The sequence below is a fragment of the Protopterus annectens genome, chromosome 17.part0 (assembly GCF_019279795.1).
Source record: "Protopterus annectens isolate FY-2018-M chromosome 17.part0, PAN1.0, whole genome shotgun sequence".
Taxonomy (NCBI): domain Eukaryota; kingdom Metazoa; phylum Chordata; order Ceratodontiformes; family Protopteridae; genus Protopterus; species Protopterus annectens.
In genome coordinates, this window is record NC_056751.1 from 80,237,682 (window position 1) to 80,259,550 (window position 21,869).

The 21,869-nt window shown below is 37.1% G+C and overlaps 1 protein-coding gene across 1 annotated transcript in view; it reads right to left on the reverse strand.

The window, feature by feature from the left end:
• Nucleotides 1-21,869, reverse strand: part of PAX5 (paired box 5) — a 1,024,079-nt gene that overhangs the window by 22,252 nt on the left and 979,958 nt on the right. Inside the window, exon 9 of the mRNA XM_044059634.1 lies at nt 18,374-18,460. Coding sequence (XP_043915569.1) covers nt 18,374-18,460 — 87 coding nt within the window. The remainder of the gene's footprint in view (nt 1-18,373; nt 18,461-21,869) is intronic.

Sequence of the window (21,869 nt, forward strand, 5' to 3'; positions counted from 1 at the left end):
GTGCAGAGATGACTGTTGCTGTTCTCTATTCATGAGGCATGAAGACTGTTTGGAGTCTACAGTTAAATAGTAATTTCAGAGGCCCTGATAGGTCATGTTTCATACTATTTAGAAGGCATCCTGGAATATTGTCTGGGCCCATTGATGCAGTGTTTTTGGCTTTACAAAGAGCATTTAGAACCTGTTCCCTAGTGATAGCAGGGAGAGTTATATTTGATGGTATTTCCTGAAGGAAGGTTGAGGGGGAGAGAGGGGTAAAGTTGGAGCTGAATTTATCGGCCAGTAGGTTTGCTACATCTTCTGGCTCAGTATACGTGGCTCCAATTACAATGAGCTCTGCACACAATTGTGCATTGCCTTTGAGGTTGTGGACATAGCTAAAGAATGCCTTGTGGTTTTCCTTGGCCTGAGAGGCCAAATATTCCTCAAATTTGACTTTGGTAGACTTTATTTGTCCTCTGAGTTGTTTGTTTAATTCGATGAGAGTGGTTTTATCCTGCTGGGTGCTGCACCTCCTAATTTTTGCCATGGTTTTCTTCCTTCTGTTATACAGCCTACTGTTGTGATTCCACCAGGGTGGGTTGTTTTTTGAATTAGTTCTGTACTTCTTCCTGGTGGGTTCAGTTGCCTCTGTGCAGCTATTAACTTGATTGTATAGGGTTTCTGTGAACAGTTCTGTATAGGCAGCAATGTTCTCATGGTTTATGAGGGCTTGAAATTTTGTCAGGTTATCACTTAATAGCAGGAGATTAGCCTTAGAGTATTTCCTGAATATTCCAGGTTTAGCTGGGGGTCCCTATTGTATTTGTACTTCAAAGAAGACCATTTTGTGGCCTGACCTTATCAGGGAAGACATTACAGTAGGGGATGGGTACCACTCTTCTATATTAGTGAGGACTAGATCCAGTATGTTTGCACCCCTGGCTGGTGTATTGACTATCTGGTCCAGGGAGTTTGTGTTTACAAAATCCAGGAATATCTGTGCTTGTACATTTGGTGTCATAAAGGATTCCCAGTTAACAGTGGGGTAATTAAAGTCACCCATGAATATGGTATTGGGTTGGATAGTTAGTGTTTCTAATTAACGTGTCTGTGTGTGCAAAGAAAGTCATGATTGATTGATTATGGCTATGATTGACTTTGAATTTTTTTAACACCTTTATTGAATTATCACTTGTGATATAGGCAAATTTACATTTATGCAAAAGCAATCAGACTGTATTAACAAATTAACATTAACAAACATTATACTGTTGATCCAGTTTGGTTGACAATGCAGATGGTTGACAGTTGTCTAGTAAATCAGGGATTGTGTGATCTCAGCATTTGTATATATATGATTAGCAGCAGGTGTTGGGGTTCAGGCAGATTTTCCCTCCCTAAAAAAACACTGTTATTTTGCATCTTCAGAGAAATATCCCTAGAATATGCACAGAAGTGTGTTGAAATTGTGCTGTTCTAAGTTATTGCATTACTGCATTCACCTTAGGTACATTGATGTAAAGCTGAATCGAAGTTTCCCATTAATTCCACAGATATAGGTATATGTGGGAACACTTCACAATGCCGAAATCCTGAAAGATCAAATTTCATATGGCCGAGACCATATGATCGAACTTTCGGAATCTCAACATTGTGAACGGAGATCTGCATACAGCACCGAATAGGAGATTTCCCTTTTCCTCACTGTAGTGCAATCTCAGAGTCGGAATATTTAAGTAGCAGGGGTGTGGGGGGTGCAGGGGGTCTTGCCCCCCTGCAGAAACATTTAAATTGTCTTTTTATTTTTTTTTTTTTGGACTTATTTCAGAATTCTGATATCCTGAAACATCGATCATATGGTCTCAATCACATGAAATTCGATGTTTCAGAATTTCGAGATTCTGAAGTGAATCCATATATGTATAGATATATATATATATATGTGTGTGTGTGTGTGGGGGGGTAATTATATATATATATATATATATAAAGAGAGAGAGAGAGCATGAAAATATGTCACATTACTTCCTTCATGACTTCTCTGCGATGTGGATGGTGACATTACAAAACAATTCATCCAAATCCATTATGTAAGTTAAAGGAATGGCATACAGGTATGAAGTGATATCTCACTCTCCAAACCTTTAGCTCATAATGGTAGTCTAGGAGTCATTGTCAAAAATGTCATAAAAACAAAATGAATTGTCATGGCAACATTAACAAGAGCAGTCCTCCTATATGCTATCCAGCTCTGAAATAATGCACAACTGATCAAAGTGCCATCCTGCAGAGGAAAGTCTTCCTTGTACCAAGGTTCAGTGTACTCATTCATTATATTAATAAAGAAGGCAAAGTCTTCTGAATGAGGTGTTATTTTTTGTTTAACTCATCAATGCCAATTGGAAAGCTTTTTTACAGAAATGGCATTTGGTCAGTAAATGCGTGTCCATTAATCCAGCTCAAACAGGATCTACTACAGGTGTTCTGGTGCTGATAGCTCACAACACACCTACTCGGTGCCAACTATACATTGCCCTCCCCACACCTACCAGAATCTAAAGTCAAACTCTAAAACTCCCATGCAGTTCCCAACCAGAGTCAATGCTCTCTTACCCTAAACCTTCACTTTCCATAACCATAAAGACTCTGATCATTCTGTAAACCTAAAACTCTATCCCTCTCCCTAAACTTAAATTCCCTGATTACCTCCCAAGTCTAAAACTCCACCTCTCACTTCCTAAACCTACAACCCCCTTCCTGTTCCTTAAACCTAAAATCCTGTTCCTGCTCCATAACCCAAAAACTCCTTTTCTGCTCCTTGAGCATAAAATTCCCCTTCGGCTCCTTAAGCCTACCCAAGCTACAAGGCACTCGAGTCCCATGAGTTTTTTTCATGACTCTTCACGGTAAACTGCTTTAATTTATGCTTAGACTTTTCTTCCAGTGGCACCTGTCAGGAGAATAATAGTGTGTATAAACACTTAGCAATGTGTTAGAATCCAAGTGCACAGGATTTGTAGTAAAATATGAACTTTGTTACATTTTTTGCAGCTTACTTAAAGTAGCTGGCTTTCCGTCTCTTAAAAGTTGCACTGGGGTACTTTCAACAAGTTCCCATAATACAGTCAGCTTCTGACTTCTGTGGTTTCATACCTGTTTTTTGAAAATGTTGCACATCTTGGCCACTGAAGTAACTCTGTGTTGCTTGTTCATAGACTTCCTGAAGGTCACTCAGATAGTCCTCAGATCCATGGTAGTGCTTCTTCTTCTTCTTCTTTCGGCTGCTCCTGTTAGGGGTCGCCACAGCAGATCAACTGTTTCCATTTATTCCTGTCCTCTGCATCTTGCTCTGTCACACCAACCACCTGCATGTCCTCTCTCACCACATCCATAAACCTTATCTTAGGCCTTCCTCTTTTCCTGTTACCTGGCAGCTTCATCCTTAGCATCTTTTTCCCAATATACTCAGCATCCCTCCTCAGCACATGTCCAAACCAATGTAATCTTGCCAAATCCAAACCCTCCAACCTGGGCTGACCCTCTAATATACTTATTCCTAATCCTGTCCTGAAATCCAGAAATAAGGGTAGCATATTTCATGTTACATTTGTCCATACCCATGTGAAATTCTGACTGTACAGATGGCAGGCTACAGGGAATATCAGTTCACTCATATAACTCAGAAGGGGTCTGATGCTCTTTTCTAGGAAACACTTATGATTGACTTTCTCTGACAAAGGACTGACAACTATGCACTGTAATTCAAACCCTCAAGCATTTTTTGAAGGCAACGAATGGGGTGCTAATTTGGAAGGCATTTCTGCCTCTGCTCTCTGTAATCACTGCTAAGGTATGAGCTTATATATTTTCTACGATTCTGATTTCCTTATTAATTCTTTATTCAGCACATTATCAACATTCTCATTTATTTCTTAGTACAAAAAGGCATTGACACAAAAACATAATTATGTCTCACAGGATTGTTGCCCATAAATTTAATGTTATACTTCCAATGATGGAATATACTCTATTTGAAATTCATCTCTTAAAAAGAGTATGGCACATTTTCATCTCAACATTTCTTTGACATTTAAATTACTAGTCAGTTGTTTGGTAGCCAAATTAAATAAACAATCCCATGACTCTAACTGTGTTTTGCAGTTTTACTTTCTCACCTACATCTGACCACTTGGTGACACTGTTAATCTGCCTGTACACATTCTCCAAGCTGAGTGCCACAACAGGTCTATTCCTTCAGACCTTGACTCAACAGAGTAAATGGCTTTACCCCCTTTAGATATGTCCAAGAAATGTCAACATGCTGAAAGTGTTGTCATCACAAGTTTCATTGCATCTGGTATGAATAGGGTTGCATGTTCCCTGCTGGAGACATACCATATTCTTCTCAAACTTAAAGTCATCTGGTCATCTTAGTAATGTCATCGGGAAAGAAAATAACTTCTTATTTAGAGAAAATGGATCTGTTCTTTTATAGGACTTCACAGTATTTTCTGTCATCCCAAGCTCACTGCTCCACTTCTGACTCCATTTACTTGTTTCAATCTTCTGTATCAACAGGTTATTCTTTTTACACTTAGAAAAAAGAGAAACAAAGGCCTCAATTATGTCTTTCAACAACTGCTGAGTATGACCTTTCTATAATTAGTCAATAACTTCAGCCTCTGATTGGTTCTTTGGGTACACCCAACTCAACAACTTTGGGCAGTGGCACTCATGGCATTAACAAAAATGCTTCTGCTGACCTTAGCAGAAATTTCAGGTTTGCCTGACCTGCAAGGGAGACACTGCTGTCTGGTTCACAGGTTTAAAAATCAGTGTGCTTGGAATCAGGAGCTTGTCCATGCTCTGTTCTTTTGTATATGGGATATGCACCTGTGCTAGTGTGTCCCATAATGTTTCCATTAAAGTAACTCTTTACCCTGTAGCTTTTCTCAGTAAGTTAAAGTGGGGGAAATGTAGTTGATATGGTTGCATCCAGCATTACGTCTCAAAATGGGCAGCCTCCTTTGACTCTAGATGTTTGACAGTCTCACTACTCAATTCACAACTATCCTAACTAATGTGATCACATTGGGTTACACTGTAAGCCATAACATTTGCTTCTTTCACTATATTACTAGTTTCCAATGGGCTCTGCACCCATCATAGGGGTATTTTGGTTTCCCACACTTGATACAACTGTTAAACTGCTCAGTGTGTTCTACACTTAGCCCCTTCATGCTGCAGTGAGCCTGGTGAAAAAAATCTGTATGAATTTTGCATTTTTTTTTCTTTTATATTCCTCATTTGCTTTACAAGCTCATATAATAACTTTTGGATCCCTCTGCTGCATATCTGTTTTTACTTTATGACTTTTTGCTGACTTTGCAGATGGAAATGCGTTATCAGTCTGTAAACTGGCTTATTTGTGTTCCTTTGCTGCTGGTATTTTTTAAAGCTTTTGAGGTCTTTCCAACATCTGGCAGCATAATTCATTTAATAAATACTTTCATGGTTACTTTTGGATCATCTAATCAAAGCCCCTAACACAGTCATCCAGCACTTACTGACCTCAAGAACTTCCTCTAAATGTGCTGTAAATTGCACTGCTCACTTGCCTTAGTTAGAATGACAAAAATATCATCTTCTTCAAAACACTCATTTAGCTCAGAATTATCAAATAATCATAACAACATACCTGACAATTGTAGGTCTTTTTCTGGTTTGTCTTTTAACTCTTAAACCATGTTTGTGTAAACTCTAAACTCAAAGAGGTGCAATGGCTAAACTTTTTTGGAGATTGTTACAAATAGGTTATTATCTGTTTCATTCTTTACTTTTTTCTGTAAATGAATACATGAAATTGTTCATGCCCATATTTATAATAGCTGATGTTATGGTCTGAGCATAATGATGTTTGGATTCTGTTAGCAGTCTGGAGGCATGAGCTCTAGGGTGCCATCTTGTGGTTTACTGTTGCAGGTGCACTGTATATATTCCTCTGTTGGAAATAATCTGGTGAGATGTTTAATGTATATTTCCCATCATAATACCTCAGGAAAAGAGGTTGCTTATGGGACTTTTCAACCTAGCTCTTTACCTTCCTTCTTCATAATGCAGAACACTACCCTTCTCAATATGGAACAAATGGGCATCATGTGGAACATTTGCTCACATTTTATATTAGGAAGCTCACAACACAGTTAAAACTGCTTTTTCATACCAGCAAAATTATCTTTTGCTGAATTAATATGACTCTATATTACTTGCTCCTACTATTTGTTAAGAAAATTCTTTAAAAATGAATGCATACAAACCCTTTCCGTGTGGAATTTGTAAGACGAAAAATAAGGAACATTTCTCAGGAGGTACATTTGAGAGCTATGCTTTTCAGCTCCTCAAACTATTGCTGGTAAGTACCTTTCTATTTCTAAGTGGTTGTTGGCCCTCTTCAAAAGGAACCTTGAAGATTGGATGGGAGGCAGGAAATTCACCCCAGGGATCACGTCAGTCGTCCTGCTAGACAGGGGTCCAGGGAAGTAAATATTGTGGGAAGAAATAGCCAGGGAATTGTTATGGCTAGGCTTGTATAGGCCCTAGGGCCAATAGCCTAGTACCAACCTATGAAAGTCCTTCTATACTGCACAGCTTATAAACAAAGGGATTATGTCTTGATCTAGGGATGTCATTTCCCTCTTTTACTCAGCTCTCATCAGGCCAATCATTGAATATAATGCCATCTTTGACATGTATCTGACCAGAAAAGTGCAAAAACTGGAATGCCCACAGAGATACCTTACTAAAAGGATGCAAGGTATAAACAACATGTCCTACATGGACCGACTCAAAGCCCTATCATTATACTCAGTATCGTACAGACTTGCTAAGTGGTGACCTGTGTCTGGTGTACAAGGCATCCTCCGACCCAATACTGATGGATTTACTGCATATCAGCAAGTCCGGTGGCATGATAAATACTCAGTCTAGGGCTCAAATTCTGCATCAACAAAACAGTTTGGTAGGGCATGTATATCTTGCAGAAGATACCCCTGCTCTGGAACAGACTTCCTATCCACATTAAACAAAGTTCATCCCTGTTCATATTCAAGAGCAACTTGGAGCTATGGATGGGAAACAGAAAACTTATCCAAGGACGGCCACCAATACTACTTCTGGACAATGTTTGGTTCCCCTCAAATTATCTATAGTATGATCACAGGTTTTTTTTGTTAGGGATAATATATAATTATCGACCATGGGATGGGTAGGCCAGTCTCTAACCAAATGGGATAAGTTAAACTCAATCATAAAAATGGAAATTGGCTAGGTTTAAAATGGCCCACAAAGGCAGCTAGTCTACCACTTACCTATGAACCTTTGAACTATATAACATATACTGCAGGCTGGACCTAGACCCTACAGGTCGATAATATCCTGTCTTGAGTTGCTAGGGCCCATCATTTCAAGTAATTAGAGCCTCACTGAGGACTGAAATGTTTCCACTTTGTTTTCGATGACAGGTATCAGTGGCATCAATGTGTACCTTAATGTTTTGTATAAGATGCTACCATTTGTTCACTTGCAGATCACACAACTTTTATGAAATTAACACAGTTATGAAAATACAGATATTAGTCACAACTATTTTACCAAAAGAGTATTTATATTTCAGAATATTTAAAATTACCCGCCATATTTTAATGTAATTTTATTACTAACACACACTGGTTAAATACAGCACCCCAACATGACAGCATTACACTATTTCTGAATAATTAATGTAAACCTGGAAATGCCCTATTTTTTCAAAACCTTTTGTTAAATACTCCTTAACTCCAATTCTACACATCCCATACTGACCATTTCACTGTCATGCTTAACAAATCATGTCAGCTTCTAAATGTCACATTGCTGCATTCGTTTTGTGTATGTACCTTTACCGGAATGTCAGAAAATAGACTTTGAAATAGTGACAAGTATCTTCATTTCAACAGTATAGGGAAATCTGTAAAGATGAATATATTCTTGAAGGACAAAAAGTCTGCTTTCATGATGAGCGTATTCTTGTAGGAAGCAATAGGTTAAAGATGGCCTGATTTCCCTGATCCCAAAAAAGTGCTTGACCTGAAAGTCTTTTGAAAAATTACCATCGTTTCCAACCTTTCATTTATAGAAAATGTTATTTAAAAAGTTAGTTTATGCACAGATGCATTCTTAGCCTACTTCTTAGAGCCCTTTAGATCCTTATCAGCCCAGCTGTAGACCTAGATACAGCACTGAGATAATTCTCATACCAGCAGTTAAGGATATCCTGAAAGCAAGGATTCAAAAATTATATTCAATTTCAGTCTTCCTTCATCTCTTTGTGGAATGTGGCATCACAGAACACAAAATCCTTTAGAGCCATGAAATACTACTATAGTTTCACAGGCACTGTAGTTTAACAGTTTGTCTCTTAACTCTTGGGCCACTTGCACAGGGAGGTGTCCGGGGTAAATTTGTCTGTTTCATTCCTTCTGGAATGTGGGCTCCATTATTGCTCCTGGTACACATTTTGGCCACTAAAGGAGGTTATTATGGGATAAGGACTTTAGTATGAATTAGACACTGGCAATATCCAGCTTTACCTCTCCTTCTGTTAAGAACTTACATCTAATTTTACTACTCTAGCTGACTGCTGGGGTCATATTCTGCAGTGTCTGCTGCAGAATTTGCTAGAACTCAACCCCTCAAAAATGGAGGTTATGCTAATTCATGTGGCAATCCATTCTTTGCATCCCCTCTGCTCTTTCTTTTGATAATTTACTGGGAAAATCAGCTGGAACATAGGGGGCTTGTCGGGGGCGTAGCTCCCCCCACCTACTTTTGGTTTTATATTGTTAGCCTTCAGTGAAATAAGATTCATAAATATAAAAGCTAAGTAGGTGGGGGGACTACACCTCACCATTGTAAAGGGCTGTGCGCTCACCCCCCTAGCTCTCTATATATATAACTCCAGGATCGCACTACAGTGGGGAAAAGGGCATATACATTTTATTTGCCCAACAGTACTTACATTCATTGAAATCTGATGCAGTGAAATCAGTTTTCAGTAATTTGAGCTTTCAGTGATTTTTTGAGGGTGAATTGAAATTAAGTGAAATGAGTTTTCAGTGAATCAAAGTAGACCCATATATATATATATATATATATATATATATATATATATATATATATATATATATATATATATGGTTCCCATTCAGAAGCCTGAAACATCATAAGCCTGAAAATCAAAATCCTGAAACCAAAAGCCTGAAAATTCAGAATCCTGAAAACTCAAAATCCTGAAAGCCCAAAATCCTGAAACTCAAAATCCTGAAAACACAAATAATGCTAATATGTCACTATAAAGACACTAATATCTACCAACTGACCCTGACCCTAACCCTAACCCTAAGGTCCGTCACTATTGCACACTCACCTGAGCCGCGCCCTAACCCTAACTCACTTAAACCGCCTCTAACCCCAATATTTGTCACTATTGCATACATGCCTAACCTGCGCCCTAACCCTAACTCACTTAAACCACCCCTAACCCTAACATAAAACCAACCGCACACTTACCTGACCCCAACGCATGACCTAACACCACAGGGCTAACAATAGCAAAGCCACAATGACATCAGTATGTCTATTTTGTGTTTTCAGGATTTTGAGTTTCAGGATTTTGGGCTTTCAGGATTTTGGGCTTTCAGGATTTTGAGTTTTCAGGATTCTGAATTTTCAGGCTTTTGGTTTCAGGATTTTGATTTTCAGGCTTATGATGTTTCAGGCTTCTGAATGGGAACCATACATATATATATATATGTATATATATATATATATATATATATATATATATATATATATATATAGATATAGATATATATGTGTGTGTGTGTGTGTGTGTGTGTATATACATATATATATATATATATATATACATACATACACACTTACATTTCAAAACTTTTCCCTCTTTTAATGTGGCCTATAACCTGTACAATTCAATTGAAAAACAAACAAATCTGTTAGGGGAAAAATATAAAAAATACACAATAAGCTGGTTGCATAAGTGTGCACACCCTTAAACTAATACTTTGTTGAAGCATATTTTGATTTAATTACAACATTCAGTCTTCTTGGGTAGGAGTCTATCAGCATGGCACATCTTGACTTGGCGATATTTGCCCACTCTTCCTTGCAAAAGTGCTCCAAATTTGTCAGATTGTGAGGGCATCTCTTGTGCACAGCCCTCTTCAGGTCACCCCACATATTTTCTATTGAATTTAGGTCTGGGCTCTGGCTGGGCCATTCCAAAACTTTAATTTTCTTCTGGTTAAGCCATTCTTTTGTTGATTTGGATGTATGCTTGGGATCATTGTCATGCTGAAAGGTGAAATTCCCCTTCATCTTCAGCTTTCTAGCAGATCCCTGAGGGTTCTGCGCCAAAATTGACTGGTATTTGGAACTGTTCATAATTCCCTCCACCTTGACTAAAGCCCTAGTTCTATCTGAAGAAAAGCAACCCCAAAGCATGATACTGCCACCACCATGCTTCACTGTGGGGATGGTGTTCTTTTGGTGAAGCGAAGTGCTGTTTTTGAGCCAAACGTACCTTTTGGAATTGTGGCCAAAAAGTTCAGCTTTGGTCTCATCAGACCATAACACATTTTCCCACATGCTTTTGGGAGACTTGATGTATTGTTTTGCAAATTTTAGCCAGACCCAGATGTTTTTCTGTGTAAGAAAAGGCTTCCGTCTTGCAACTCTACCACATAGAATACAGATGATTGTTGTCACATGTACTACACAACCAGTACTTGCCAGAAATTCCTGCAGTTCCTTCAATGTTGCTCTAGGTCTCTTGGCAGCCTCCCTGACCAGTTTCATCTTGTCTTTTGATGAATTTTGGAAGTACATTCAGTTCTTTGCAATGTCACTGTTGTCCCATATTTTCTCCACTTTTTGAAGAATGTCTTCACTGTGTTCCATGGTATATCCAATACTATTTTTTGTACCCTTCTTCTGACTGACACCTTTCAACAATGAGATCCCTTTGATGCTTTGTAAGCTCTCTGTGAACCATAGGTTTTGCTGTAGCAGGCAACTGAGTAAATGTCAGGAAAATTCTGCTATTGGAATGTCCTATTAACTATGCCTGAGTTAAGAAACATTTTGTAGGATTAGCCTAAATGTACATATAGGAATGAAAGGAATTTGAAATCTAGGCTTTGCTATAATGAATTAAAAAGGGTGGTAGCAGTCAAAAAAGTGGTAGTGTAAGGAAAGGAGCACATCCTTGTTTTGGATGTAGCTGTTGTAAAGACATACATACAGATCCTATCTTTACACACCCCATCACCCAGAAATGTTATATCTTTGAAGACTATGCTAGTTGTACTACGACGCACACAGTTTATTTGGCTACTTGCATATCGTGCTCAGTATTTTATGTGGGAAAATGCTCCAGGATGTTAAAGGAGTGAATTATAGAGCACAGATCTGCTATTAATAGAAATTTAGAAACAAATGCTCTGGCAAAGCATGTACATGAGAAGGGGACCACACATAGTTTTAAGTTCAGGGTGATTAAAGGTATATATTGAAATGTAACGGGGGTAATGTGAATAATAAGTTTGAAAATGTTGAACTTGGATGGATTTTAGAACTAAATGCAGATAATGGGGTGGTTAGCTTAAAGCCTGCCCTGCAAAAGAAACAAATGATGTTGCATTAATTAATGTTTATTAATTATTTAATGATTTAATCAAATGTTATCGTTTTTCTGCTCTGATTGGTGGGTTGTGTCAGATTTTAATATTTAAAGATGGTTGTCTAACAACATGTTTATACACTGAAACTTTATTTTATTAAAATAGTTAACGTTTCTGCTGCTCATTTTTATTTTATTCTCTTTAATTGATGGTAGGTGTGTACCCAAGAAGACTAAATGTTGTAATTAAATCAAAAGGTGGTTCAACAAAGTATTAGTTTAAGGGTGTGCGCACTTATGCAACCAGCGTATTGTACGTTTTTTATTTTTTATATTTTTTCCCCTAAAAGATTTGTTTGTTTTTCAACTAAATTGTACAGGTTATAGGTCACATTAAAGGTGGGAAAAGTTTTGAAATGATTTATTGTGGTCTCATTATTTTATATCACAAAAACCGGCATTTTAACAGGGGGGTGTAAACCTTTTATATCCACTGTGTATATACATATATATATATATATATATATATATATGTATGTGTGTGTGTGTGTGTGTGTGTGTGTGTGTGTGTGTGTGTATGTGTCCTTCAGTAGATCAAACATATAATAAGTTCAAACCTCATATGGCTGAGACCATATGTTCGAACTTGTAAATGTTTGACCGGACTGAATGGAGATCTCTGTACAGTGTGGAATGGGAAGATTTCCCTTTTCCACAATGTAGTGCGATCACTGGGTTGGTATATTTAAGTAAGGGGGTGTGGGGGGTGCAGACATTTCATTTTGCTTTTTGTTGTTTTTTTCTTTTTTTACTTCAGTGTTCAAATTATTACAAGTTCGAACATATGGTCTAGGCCATATGTGGTTCGAACTTGTAATATTTTCAGTCTACTGAATTAGATCCATATATATACATATATATGTGAATGTGTGTGTGTGTGTGTGTGTGTGTATATATATATATATATATATATATATATATATATATATATATATATATATATATAAATAATATATATATATGTAAATGTGTGTGTGTGTGTGTGTGTGTGTGTGTGTGTATATATATATATATATACACATGTAAATGTGTTTGTGTGTGTATGTGTATATCTATATATATATATATTTAAGTATTTTGACCAATTCCTATGGAATTGGCTACCTTTATTTATTCAGGTGAATGATTCCAAGTAATCCTCCAGGAGGCCACTGAAGTATCATCTATTCTGGAGAGTTTATTTGGATTGGGGGAGGGGTTGAGATTTTCAATGTTAATTGATATGTTTATATCTTTTTATTTTTTCTTAAATCTTTTATATTGTGTGTATTTTGGGTGTTCATTTGGTTGTCATTTTTTAATATTTGACTTTGTTATATATTTTTTGGTGTAAAATGTTTAGGTTTTAAGCATTTGAATTATTTAAATAGACATCTTCTGCACTTATAATGCTATGTCTATCAGTTTCCTTCTTTACTTCATTAATACAATGAATCAGTGGGTTACATCTTTAACCCAATAACTCCTGACTTGGTGCCCCTCACTATCACAAAAGGCACATCATATCCTTTACTGTTATAGCTAATTCTGTCTTTACCATGACCCAGATGACTTTGGACTGATCAGTGATCTATCCATTGGAGGGTGTTGCTGAGGAGGCATGGAATATCAGCTCACTCTTCCTAGGTGGATGTACTGGACACATCCAGTAGGACTGATACCTGCGGGTTTATACTCCATGTAAGAAGGTGAGATGTGGGAACTCAAGCACTGCTCTCTAGTCTGGCGCAGAGGACATGTGGAAGCATACATCCACATGGCACTGCATTATGCTTCCTGGCCAACAGGGCAACAGAGTATGAGCAGAAGAAAATTTCCCGACACCCTAGTGCATAGAAGTCTACAGTTACTGACTTTTCACATTCTCTTGCTGATGTCCCACAACATTCAGACGTAAGGTACATCAATGGTTCAATGGGAGATGGAGGCATTACGGTTACAGGAAGGTCACATGTAAGTTTCTAGAAAGTGCACATGCAGCTCTGGGGTAACCTCTCCAGTATAGTCACCTTTACTTTGATTTCTGTCATCACAGCTCATTCAATTTCTGGTCTAACCAACTTGTGCTCCAGGATCACCTCTGCAGCAGATATACATCCCATTAACAGTACAGCCTGCTGTCCATTCCTTCTCTTTGTCTGCACTTGAAACACTTCCCTCAGATAATCACATGACGCCATACCAGAGCCATAGTGTTCAGCTAAATAGTAGACTTTACTTCCTACGAACCCTTGCAAAGTGATTCCTCACATCCGTTCTAGCATTCTTTCCTGACTACTGAACATTGCTACCATTTGTATTCCCTACCACAACTTGTGCACTTTTGTTCCTGTTATATTTCCATGTACCTTTTTCTTCATATAAACTGTTGAGTATACTCCTCTTCATTTTCAGTTTGACAGCCTTACATAATTTACATTTGAGTGCCTCAAATGACCATATTCATTGGTTTACATGTGGCTGCGCACCACTTCTTTGTCCTGAAATTGATTTATTTATATATTTAACATTTGTTTACCGGGAAAGTCCAACTTGGAATGAAGCCAATTTTCAGCAGAGGCCCGGGGAGAAACGCTCCAGAAATGACAGTATAAACTTTTTATTTGTTAGGTCTGACTCTCAGAATACCTTTTCCCTCAATATTTTGACTGACATCTTTCATTATTTGCTCATAAATCACTGAATCATTAAGGGTATTAAACTGTATTACTGATTTTCAAACTTAATTGCATAATAAACTCCTCCACAGGAGAACAAGTTAAAAATTATTTAATTATTAACTTTTAGCTTCTCTGTTCTTCTGCATAAGCCGCATGCCTTGGAAATATCATGTGTGTTTGGGATTGAAGGAATTAACTTAACTTCCCTGAATGTTATCCATTGCTCCCCAATACTGCATGTTAATTTGAGTGTACTTGTTGGTTTAAGATGTCAACCTGTTTTGTTTATACGTGTAAATATTTTTTTATTTTCCTTTCTTGCTTTTTTTTTTCTTTCTTTTAGACAATGTCCAAATTTCTGCTGCAAATAACGAATGGTGCCATGTCTCATTCCCTTCTATTTATTTATACAATCGTGAGAAACTCAATCCAGGTAATCATTTCTACTACTATATTGTATATGTGTTATCTATGAAGACACTGCACTTTTTTGGAAGGAATACCCCCACATGATCTTTGTATCAAGCATATGGCATATCACACAGCTGCAATATTCCCTCCTTCACCTAAAATGAAAACACTAAACTTTTGTAAGAACTTGCATAACAGATATGTATACCGCCTGTCAACAGCCAAGTCTGTTTTAATTTTCATACATTAGCTCAAGTATCTTATCTGGCAAGTTATTTTATTCTGTCTTCAGCCAGATCTCTGGACAAAGGAGTGTCTCTTCTCTGTCACCTTAATTCCCTTAAACTGACCCATTTTCCCTTTGACACAAAGGGGATGACATTAGGAGGAGGTAATCTCATTATTGGCTTTAGAGGGCTGATAATATTGGATGACAGACTTCAGTAATTCTTACATACTGTCTGTGATGAAACATCTTACACAGGACCTCATAAATGACATCTTCTCAAAAGCTATACTATGGCAATTTAGGATATGAATGCATAACAGCAATTAGTTTCCAGACCGCATACTCATAATGTTAATGCAACAACTCACCAGCACATGCTGCCATTTCCTGTTTTTGTGCAGCATGTTAACATTTTAGCCAGCTATGGCATCAGCTCCAGAGAAAGCTGCAGCCATAACGGCTCAGATTCATACAACCAATGTACAGAGTACCACTCTGTGTAAGCCATCTATACCATATTATATAATGTAGCACCGACAGTTGTAGACTGAGTTACAAGTGAAACTCACGCTGTAAGTAGTGTTACTGTGTGCAAACTGTTGAACAGATTTATACTGAGCTGTGATATGCAGAGGAGTTTAACATGGCACAATGCAAATGGGAATTGTACAGAGTTACATAAAACCTACTCTGGATTTGTACTGTGACACACTGTGATAAGCTAAACTGAGATGCATGTCTTCTAGTTTTTTTTTTTTTTTTTTTTAATAAAGCTTAGTGGTATGGCCATAGTGATTTCCTATCATGTGGTCCAGGCTTGCAAGCTCAACTACCACAAACACCAAATCTCACTGCCAAAACAGAATACCAAAGATACACCATGTTGACTGCAACCTCAAATCTTGAAAACACATTACCAGTCTGAACCCAGGAACAAGTGATAACACAGGTTCCAAATGGAGAAAAAGATGGGTTTCAAAATTCCTAGTCTTTGGTATGCCGACCTTTGGTGTCCACAGTTCTGATATGTTCGGGTCAAGCATGCAAGCCTTGGCCACATAGTAGGAAACTGTTCATAGCATCCCTATAGCCTCCTATATAGATACCTTCAATATTTTTTTTTACTTTAATAATAATGCTTCACTTTGCATTACATGCACAGATCATATGTAAACAGCCTCCTACTCCACTAAATGGGATTCTTCATGAATCCCAGCCATTAACGGTATGACATTACATTATGATGCTTCCTGAAGTTCAAACTGGGATTCTTCTAACTGAAAATAAAAGACAAGGTTTCTCTCTCTCTCTGCTACAAGGAACAGGACTCTACTATAAAACCTGTTTGTTTTGCAATGTATAGAAATAATTTTTCATTTCAGATGACAGAAAATTTACAAATAATCATATTTTACACGACACTGATGCCAGAATCAGAATATGTTTTGTGAAAGTCTATAAAGTCAGAACAGCACCATAAAACTGTATCACCTTTAAATGTCATATACATTTAATTGGTAATACAATCAACTGAAATACAGTTTAGCTTGTATGTAGCTTAACAATTAACACTTATGGTCAATCAGTCAGCTGTAATTCTGTAAAATGTGCTGAGAACAATATTGTTTTCTCTGGACGTTTCAAAACAATACCAAATTGCTCTTCACCTGAGATGTAGGTGAAATGTTGTTCCACAGACTATAGGATTAAAGAATTTTGTTGAGTATTACACTGATTTTGCATCTGTGCTAGAGCACAGCGGATCATCTGTTTCCATTTCTTCCTGTCCTCTGCATCTTGCTCTGTCACACCAACCACCTGCATGTCCTTTCTCACCACATCCATAAACCTTATCTTAGGCCTTCCTCTTTTCCTGTTACCTGGTAGCTTCATCCTTAGCATCTTTTTCCCAATATACTCAGCATCCCTCCTCAGCACATGTCCAAACCAATGTAATCTTGCCTCTCTGGCTTTGTCTCCAAACCTTCCAACCTGGGCTGACCCTCTAATATACTTATTCCTAATCCTGTCCACCCTCGTCACACCCAGTGCAAATCTTAACATCTTTAACTCTGCCACATCCAGCTCTAACTCCTGCCTTTTTGTCAGTGCCACTGTCTCCAACCCATATGACATAGCTGGTCTCACTACCCTCTTTTAGACCTTCCCTTTCAGTCTTACTGGTACTCGTCTGTCACAAATCACTCCTGCCTGACACTCTTCAACACCCACTCCATCCTGCCTATACTCTCTTCTTCACCTCTCTTCCACACTCACCATTACTCTGAACTATTAATCCCAAGTATTTAAACTCATCCACCTTCGCCACCTCTACTTGCATCCTCACCATTCCTCTATCCTATATTGATATATTCAATCACCTATATCATGTGAATTTAATTAGTTACATCACAGAGATAAATAATTCAATCTCTTATTGTATTTATTTATTGTTTGAAATTGTTTCAGTACTTATCAAACCTGACCAGCTTCAGTCTCAGTCTGGGGACACTGAAATATGAATGACACCATGTCCAGATGACCTTGTAAAATGTCCTCTGAATCTATCAGTCTTTTACAACTGGAACTTTTAAAGTTCCCAAAAAAAGAGTTAAAATTAATTCAAATGAAATTGCTATAATCCCTATTTACCTATGCATACTCTTGTCAAATGCTCAGTGTCAGCTTTGTTATATATTTTGAACTGTAAAGTAAAAAGTAAAACCTTTCTTTTTTATTCAGCTGAAGTCTCTCCCGTTGTTGAGGGACTTTAACACTCATTTCCATGGGAGCTGGGAGCAGTGAATAGCAATGTTACTCAGTCAAGGTTACCTACAGCATATCTGACTTGAGAGGAGAAGGGTTGAATGTATGGTGTTTAGCAAGTCATTAATAAATAAGCGAAAGTCTGGTCTATCAAGTACCCCAAAGGAATGTTTTAATTAGCATAAGCTGTGAGGACTACAAATGTACTGATTGACAAAAATACTTGAACAACTGACTACATGATACTTCTTTCTTTTCCTAGTGTGTTTATAATGAATTTGTTGAGACATCTGTTTTCTGTCATGGCATATTAATTGTTTATAACCTATCACATTTGTTAAAGTTACATTGTGTTTTTCAAGAATAATAATAATTGGGAAGGATGTAAGAATCCACAACTATGTATTTGTCCATGAACATGTGAGTAAACATACACACACACATACACACACACACACACACACACACACACACACACACACACACACACACACACACACACACAAATTGAATATATAAGCTGCTTACCTAGTAGCCCAGGATTGGGAAATCTCCAGGATTCATTATAAGTTGAATATTGTGGGTGGCTATAAGGACTTCCAGAAAAGTCTCCACCTAAAGTGAATGAGGAAAAAAAGTGAAGCAGTTACGAAAACAGTCTGATCACTGAAGGATAAATCACTTCACACCATGGTAAAATATATTCATTCAAGCTGTCTCTATATCTTTAAAACTATTTTAACATAACTCTAAAAGAGTGTGCTAATTTATATAACTATTATGGAGCCTTGTACTTAATTTTACATCCTCTGACTGTAACATTGCATTGTACAAGTCTGTATTATAAACAGTATGTTTTGTCATACACTAACACAAATACTGTGCCCTATAATACAGTGAACTGTGTCTTACCTGAAGCATTTTCACTGTGCTTACAGAGCTAAAGGAGGGAGATCTACAAAACTACAGAGAATTAGAGGTGCAGAACTAAGGGAAAGCTATATGCATTCATACAAGACACCTTAAATGTATTTCTGTTTGCTTACATTTTAGTACCACATTTTGAATGAAATATCTGGGTGGTAACATCATTTAAATAACTAATGGACACTAATGTATATGATCCTACATTTTCTTACACATCACAGCTCTGTAACTCAGCTGCTTTTACATCATAGCAAGTGTTGCAAAGTATGGCACCTGTTAAACTGAATCAGAAAGAGACAAAAATCAAAAAGCAATTGAAAGTAGGAAAAAAAGAAAGAACATAAAGAAAAGGCCCAGAAGAGAAGGAAATAAAATTTAAAAATCCAAAAATATAGTGGCAAGTATGGAAAACTTCTGGAACAACTTCCGGTTAACTAAGATATGACACAGGAATGGTTAAGGAGAGGTGACCTGAAACCAAATGATAAATGGCTGATATTGGTGGCCCTAAAATTTCTAAGATGGCTGCACACTGATCAACAGCTTAATTTCAGCTCTCCCAGTATAAAAACAAAGAAATTGATGGACAGGGCCCAGTAATTCTACCAGTTTAAATAAAATTCAGTTACTGGCAAATAATTACACTACGTAGATGCCACAAAAGAAGGAACTTAAGACAGCCTGAAAGAAAATCAACTAGAAAAGGGGAAGAGAAAACGTTGACTGGGAAGAGTTCTGCAGCTGTTCTGCAAAAATCAGTTCAAGCTCCAGCTTTGCTGAAGAGACAGCTTCCAGTAACATAGAAGAAAATGAATCAAATGTGCTCAGAGCTGATAAAAATAAATGAAACACTGAAGGAGTATATCAACTCAAATAAAAGGCTGGGAAATGGAAGAAGTTTTAAACAGCAATTCAGAACTGATAAAACTGCAAAAATCAGAAGTCAAAATTAAGAAAAGGCTGCCTGAATATGAGAGTGCTCAAGAAGAACTGTTACAAAAAATGGTAGAGTCACAGGACAAAGCACACACAGAAAACCAGAGATTTCTGCTGTACCACAGAAACTGGAGGGAAGAGACAATATTAACTTTATGAAAGCACAAATAACTAAATGGACTGGTATTTCACAGCAAGATTTATTAATTGAAAGGCACATCATGTGTATGCTCCAAACCTGGCCATGTGAAAGCAGCCAAGCTCCATATTAATAAACAAGCAATCATGCCAGCATAAAGAGTTGATCCTGACAAAACTGTGGCAGAAGGGCAAAGTGCTAAAAATTGGAGACAGTAAAGTGTTTGTAGTAAATAATAATTTATTGTACACCAGGCAGAAGAGAAGAAAATTTAACCTAGCAATCGGGGAATGTTGAGAGGCAAGTGTGAGATTTACATTGCTATACCCAGCTGATTTCAGAATATTTTTTTCCTGGAGGATCAAAGTTGTTTTTTGAAACAGAATGGGCTAAGGAGGAAATACAAAAGTCTGTCCAACAAAATGTCAGCCACCAAACAGAAGGGGACTCTGCTTCTCATTCTTCTTTTTTTTTTTTTTGTTTGCATACTGCAATTCTTTTTTTAGCAGTTGTCTAATATTTTCTTTTTTTCTCAATTGTTTTTATTGAAAATTCTAACAAAACATTAAGTATGATAACAGAAATATTATAAAACAAATATACATATCTAAAAGAATAATAAACAACTAAAATAACTATTTACAATGGTGTCTACTATAAAACAAAGCTTTTTAATTAGAAAAAGAAATGTGATAAGAGTAGTTGTTAGTTAATTATTAATGTCTGTCTATCCAGCAGTTATTTGACTTTCAACCACATATTATATGTAGAAGTGATTCTAGATGTTCTTGTCTTGACTAACTGGACTATGGGGAGGGGACCAGGAATGGTCTTTGGTCAACTGGTACCCTAGGTAAAAGGGCTACAGAGTGCCCGCACCACCACCCGGTGCCCCCATCCTGGTCTACCTACACCATCCAGATTACTATAAAAGTTCCCCTGCTACAGTGGTGCCCTAGGCAGCCACCTAGTTGGCATATGCCTAAGAGTGGCTATGGGGGAGACACAAAAGACAAGAACAAACAGCAATTAGTGTAAGTAGGAGTATATGCTGTAACAGTTGAGGATGACAAACTTCAGTTGTCAAGTGTACAAATTCCTTCATAGTGGGAGTAGTCTGACTCTTCCATTTCTTGGTGATGACTTTTCTTGTTAATGTTAAGATACTCCATAAAAGATGGTATTTTATTTTTGTGACACAAGGGAGAATTAAATAAAATAAGAGATTTGGTCAGCATAAATTTATCATTAAAAACTGTAAGAAAGAAGTCATATTATACAAATATATTTTAAGTTTTATACAATCGTAAAACATATGCCGCCAGTCAACTTTAACATTTAGTTTACATCTCCAGCATACTATGTCTTTATTAAACATTCTTCTGATAATAGAGCTCATAGAGAGATTTCGCCAGTCTAACCTTTTCCAATGTTCCAAATCAAAATGCTTGAAAGACAGAAAAAAACACAGAAGTTGACTAGAAGACTCAAGTACTTTGGACTTGAACCAGGATCTGGCATTGGAAGGTGGAGATGAACAGGACAAAGACTAGCAACACTGACATTAGATGAAGGACTATTAAGCATCAATCACATTTGTAAAATATGACTTTACAAGAAAAAGTGGCTGAGAAAGACTGGACTTTTGTTCACTTAGTTAACCCTGTGGGGAACTGAAAGTTATATACCTCATTTCATGTTATTAATGTTTGGAAGGACATTAAAAGAAAAAAAAAGAAAAAAGTAATTGCAAGTAAAACAATGTTTGGTCTTAACAGTATTTGTAAAAACATTTCATGATATAAAGTCCATGTTACATAGTAAAGCATTTTTTGTAATTGTTGTATGTCAAAGATACTAAACTAAACAAGCAATTTTTCTTTGTTAGGTTTAAGAAATGTAACACATTTAAGATAATAAGGTGGAATCCTGGGTGTTTGGGGTAGGGAATGGGATGTAAAAAACTGCACCAATTACAATATATGTAGAGTTCAGATGTCTTCTTTTACTTTTGCATAGGTG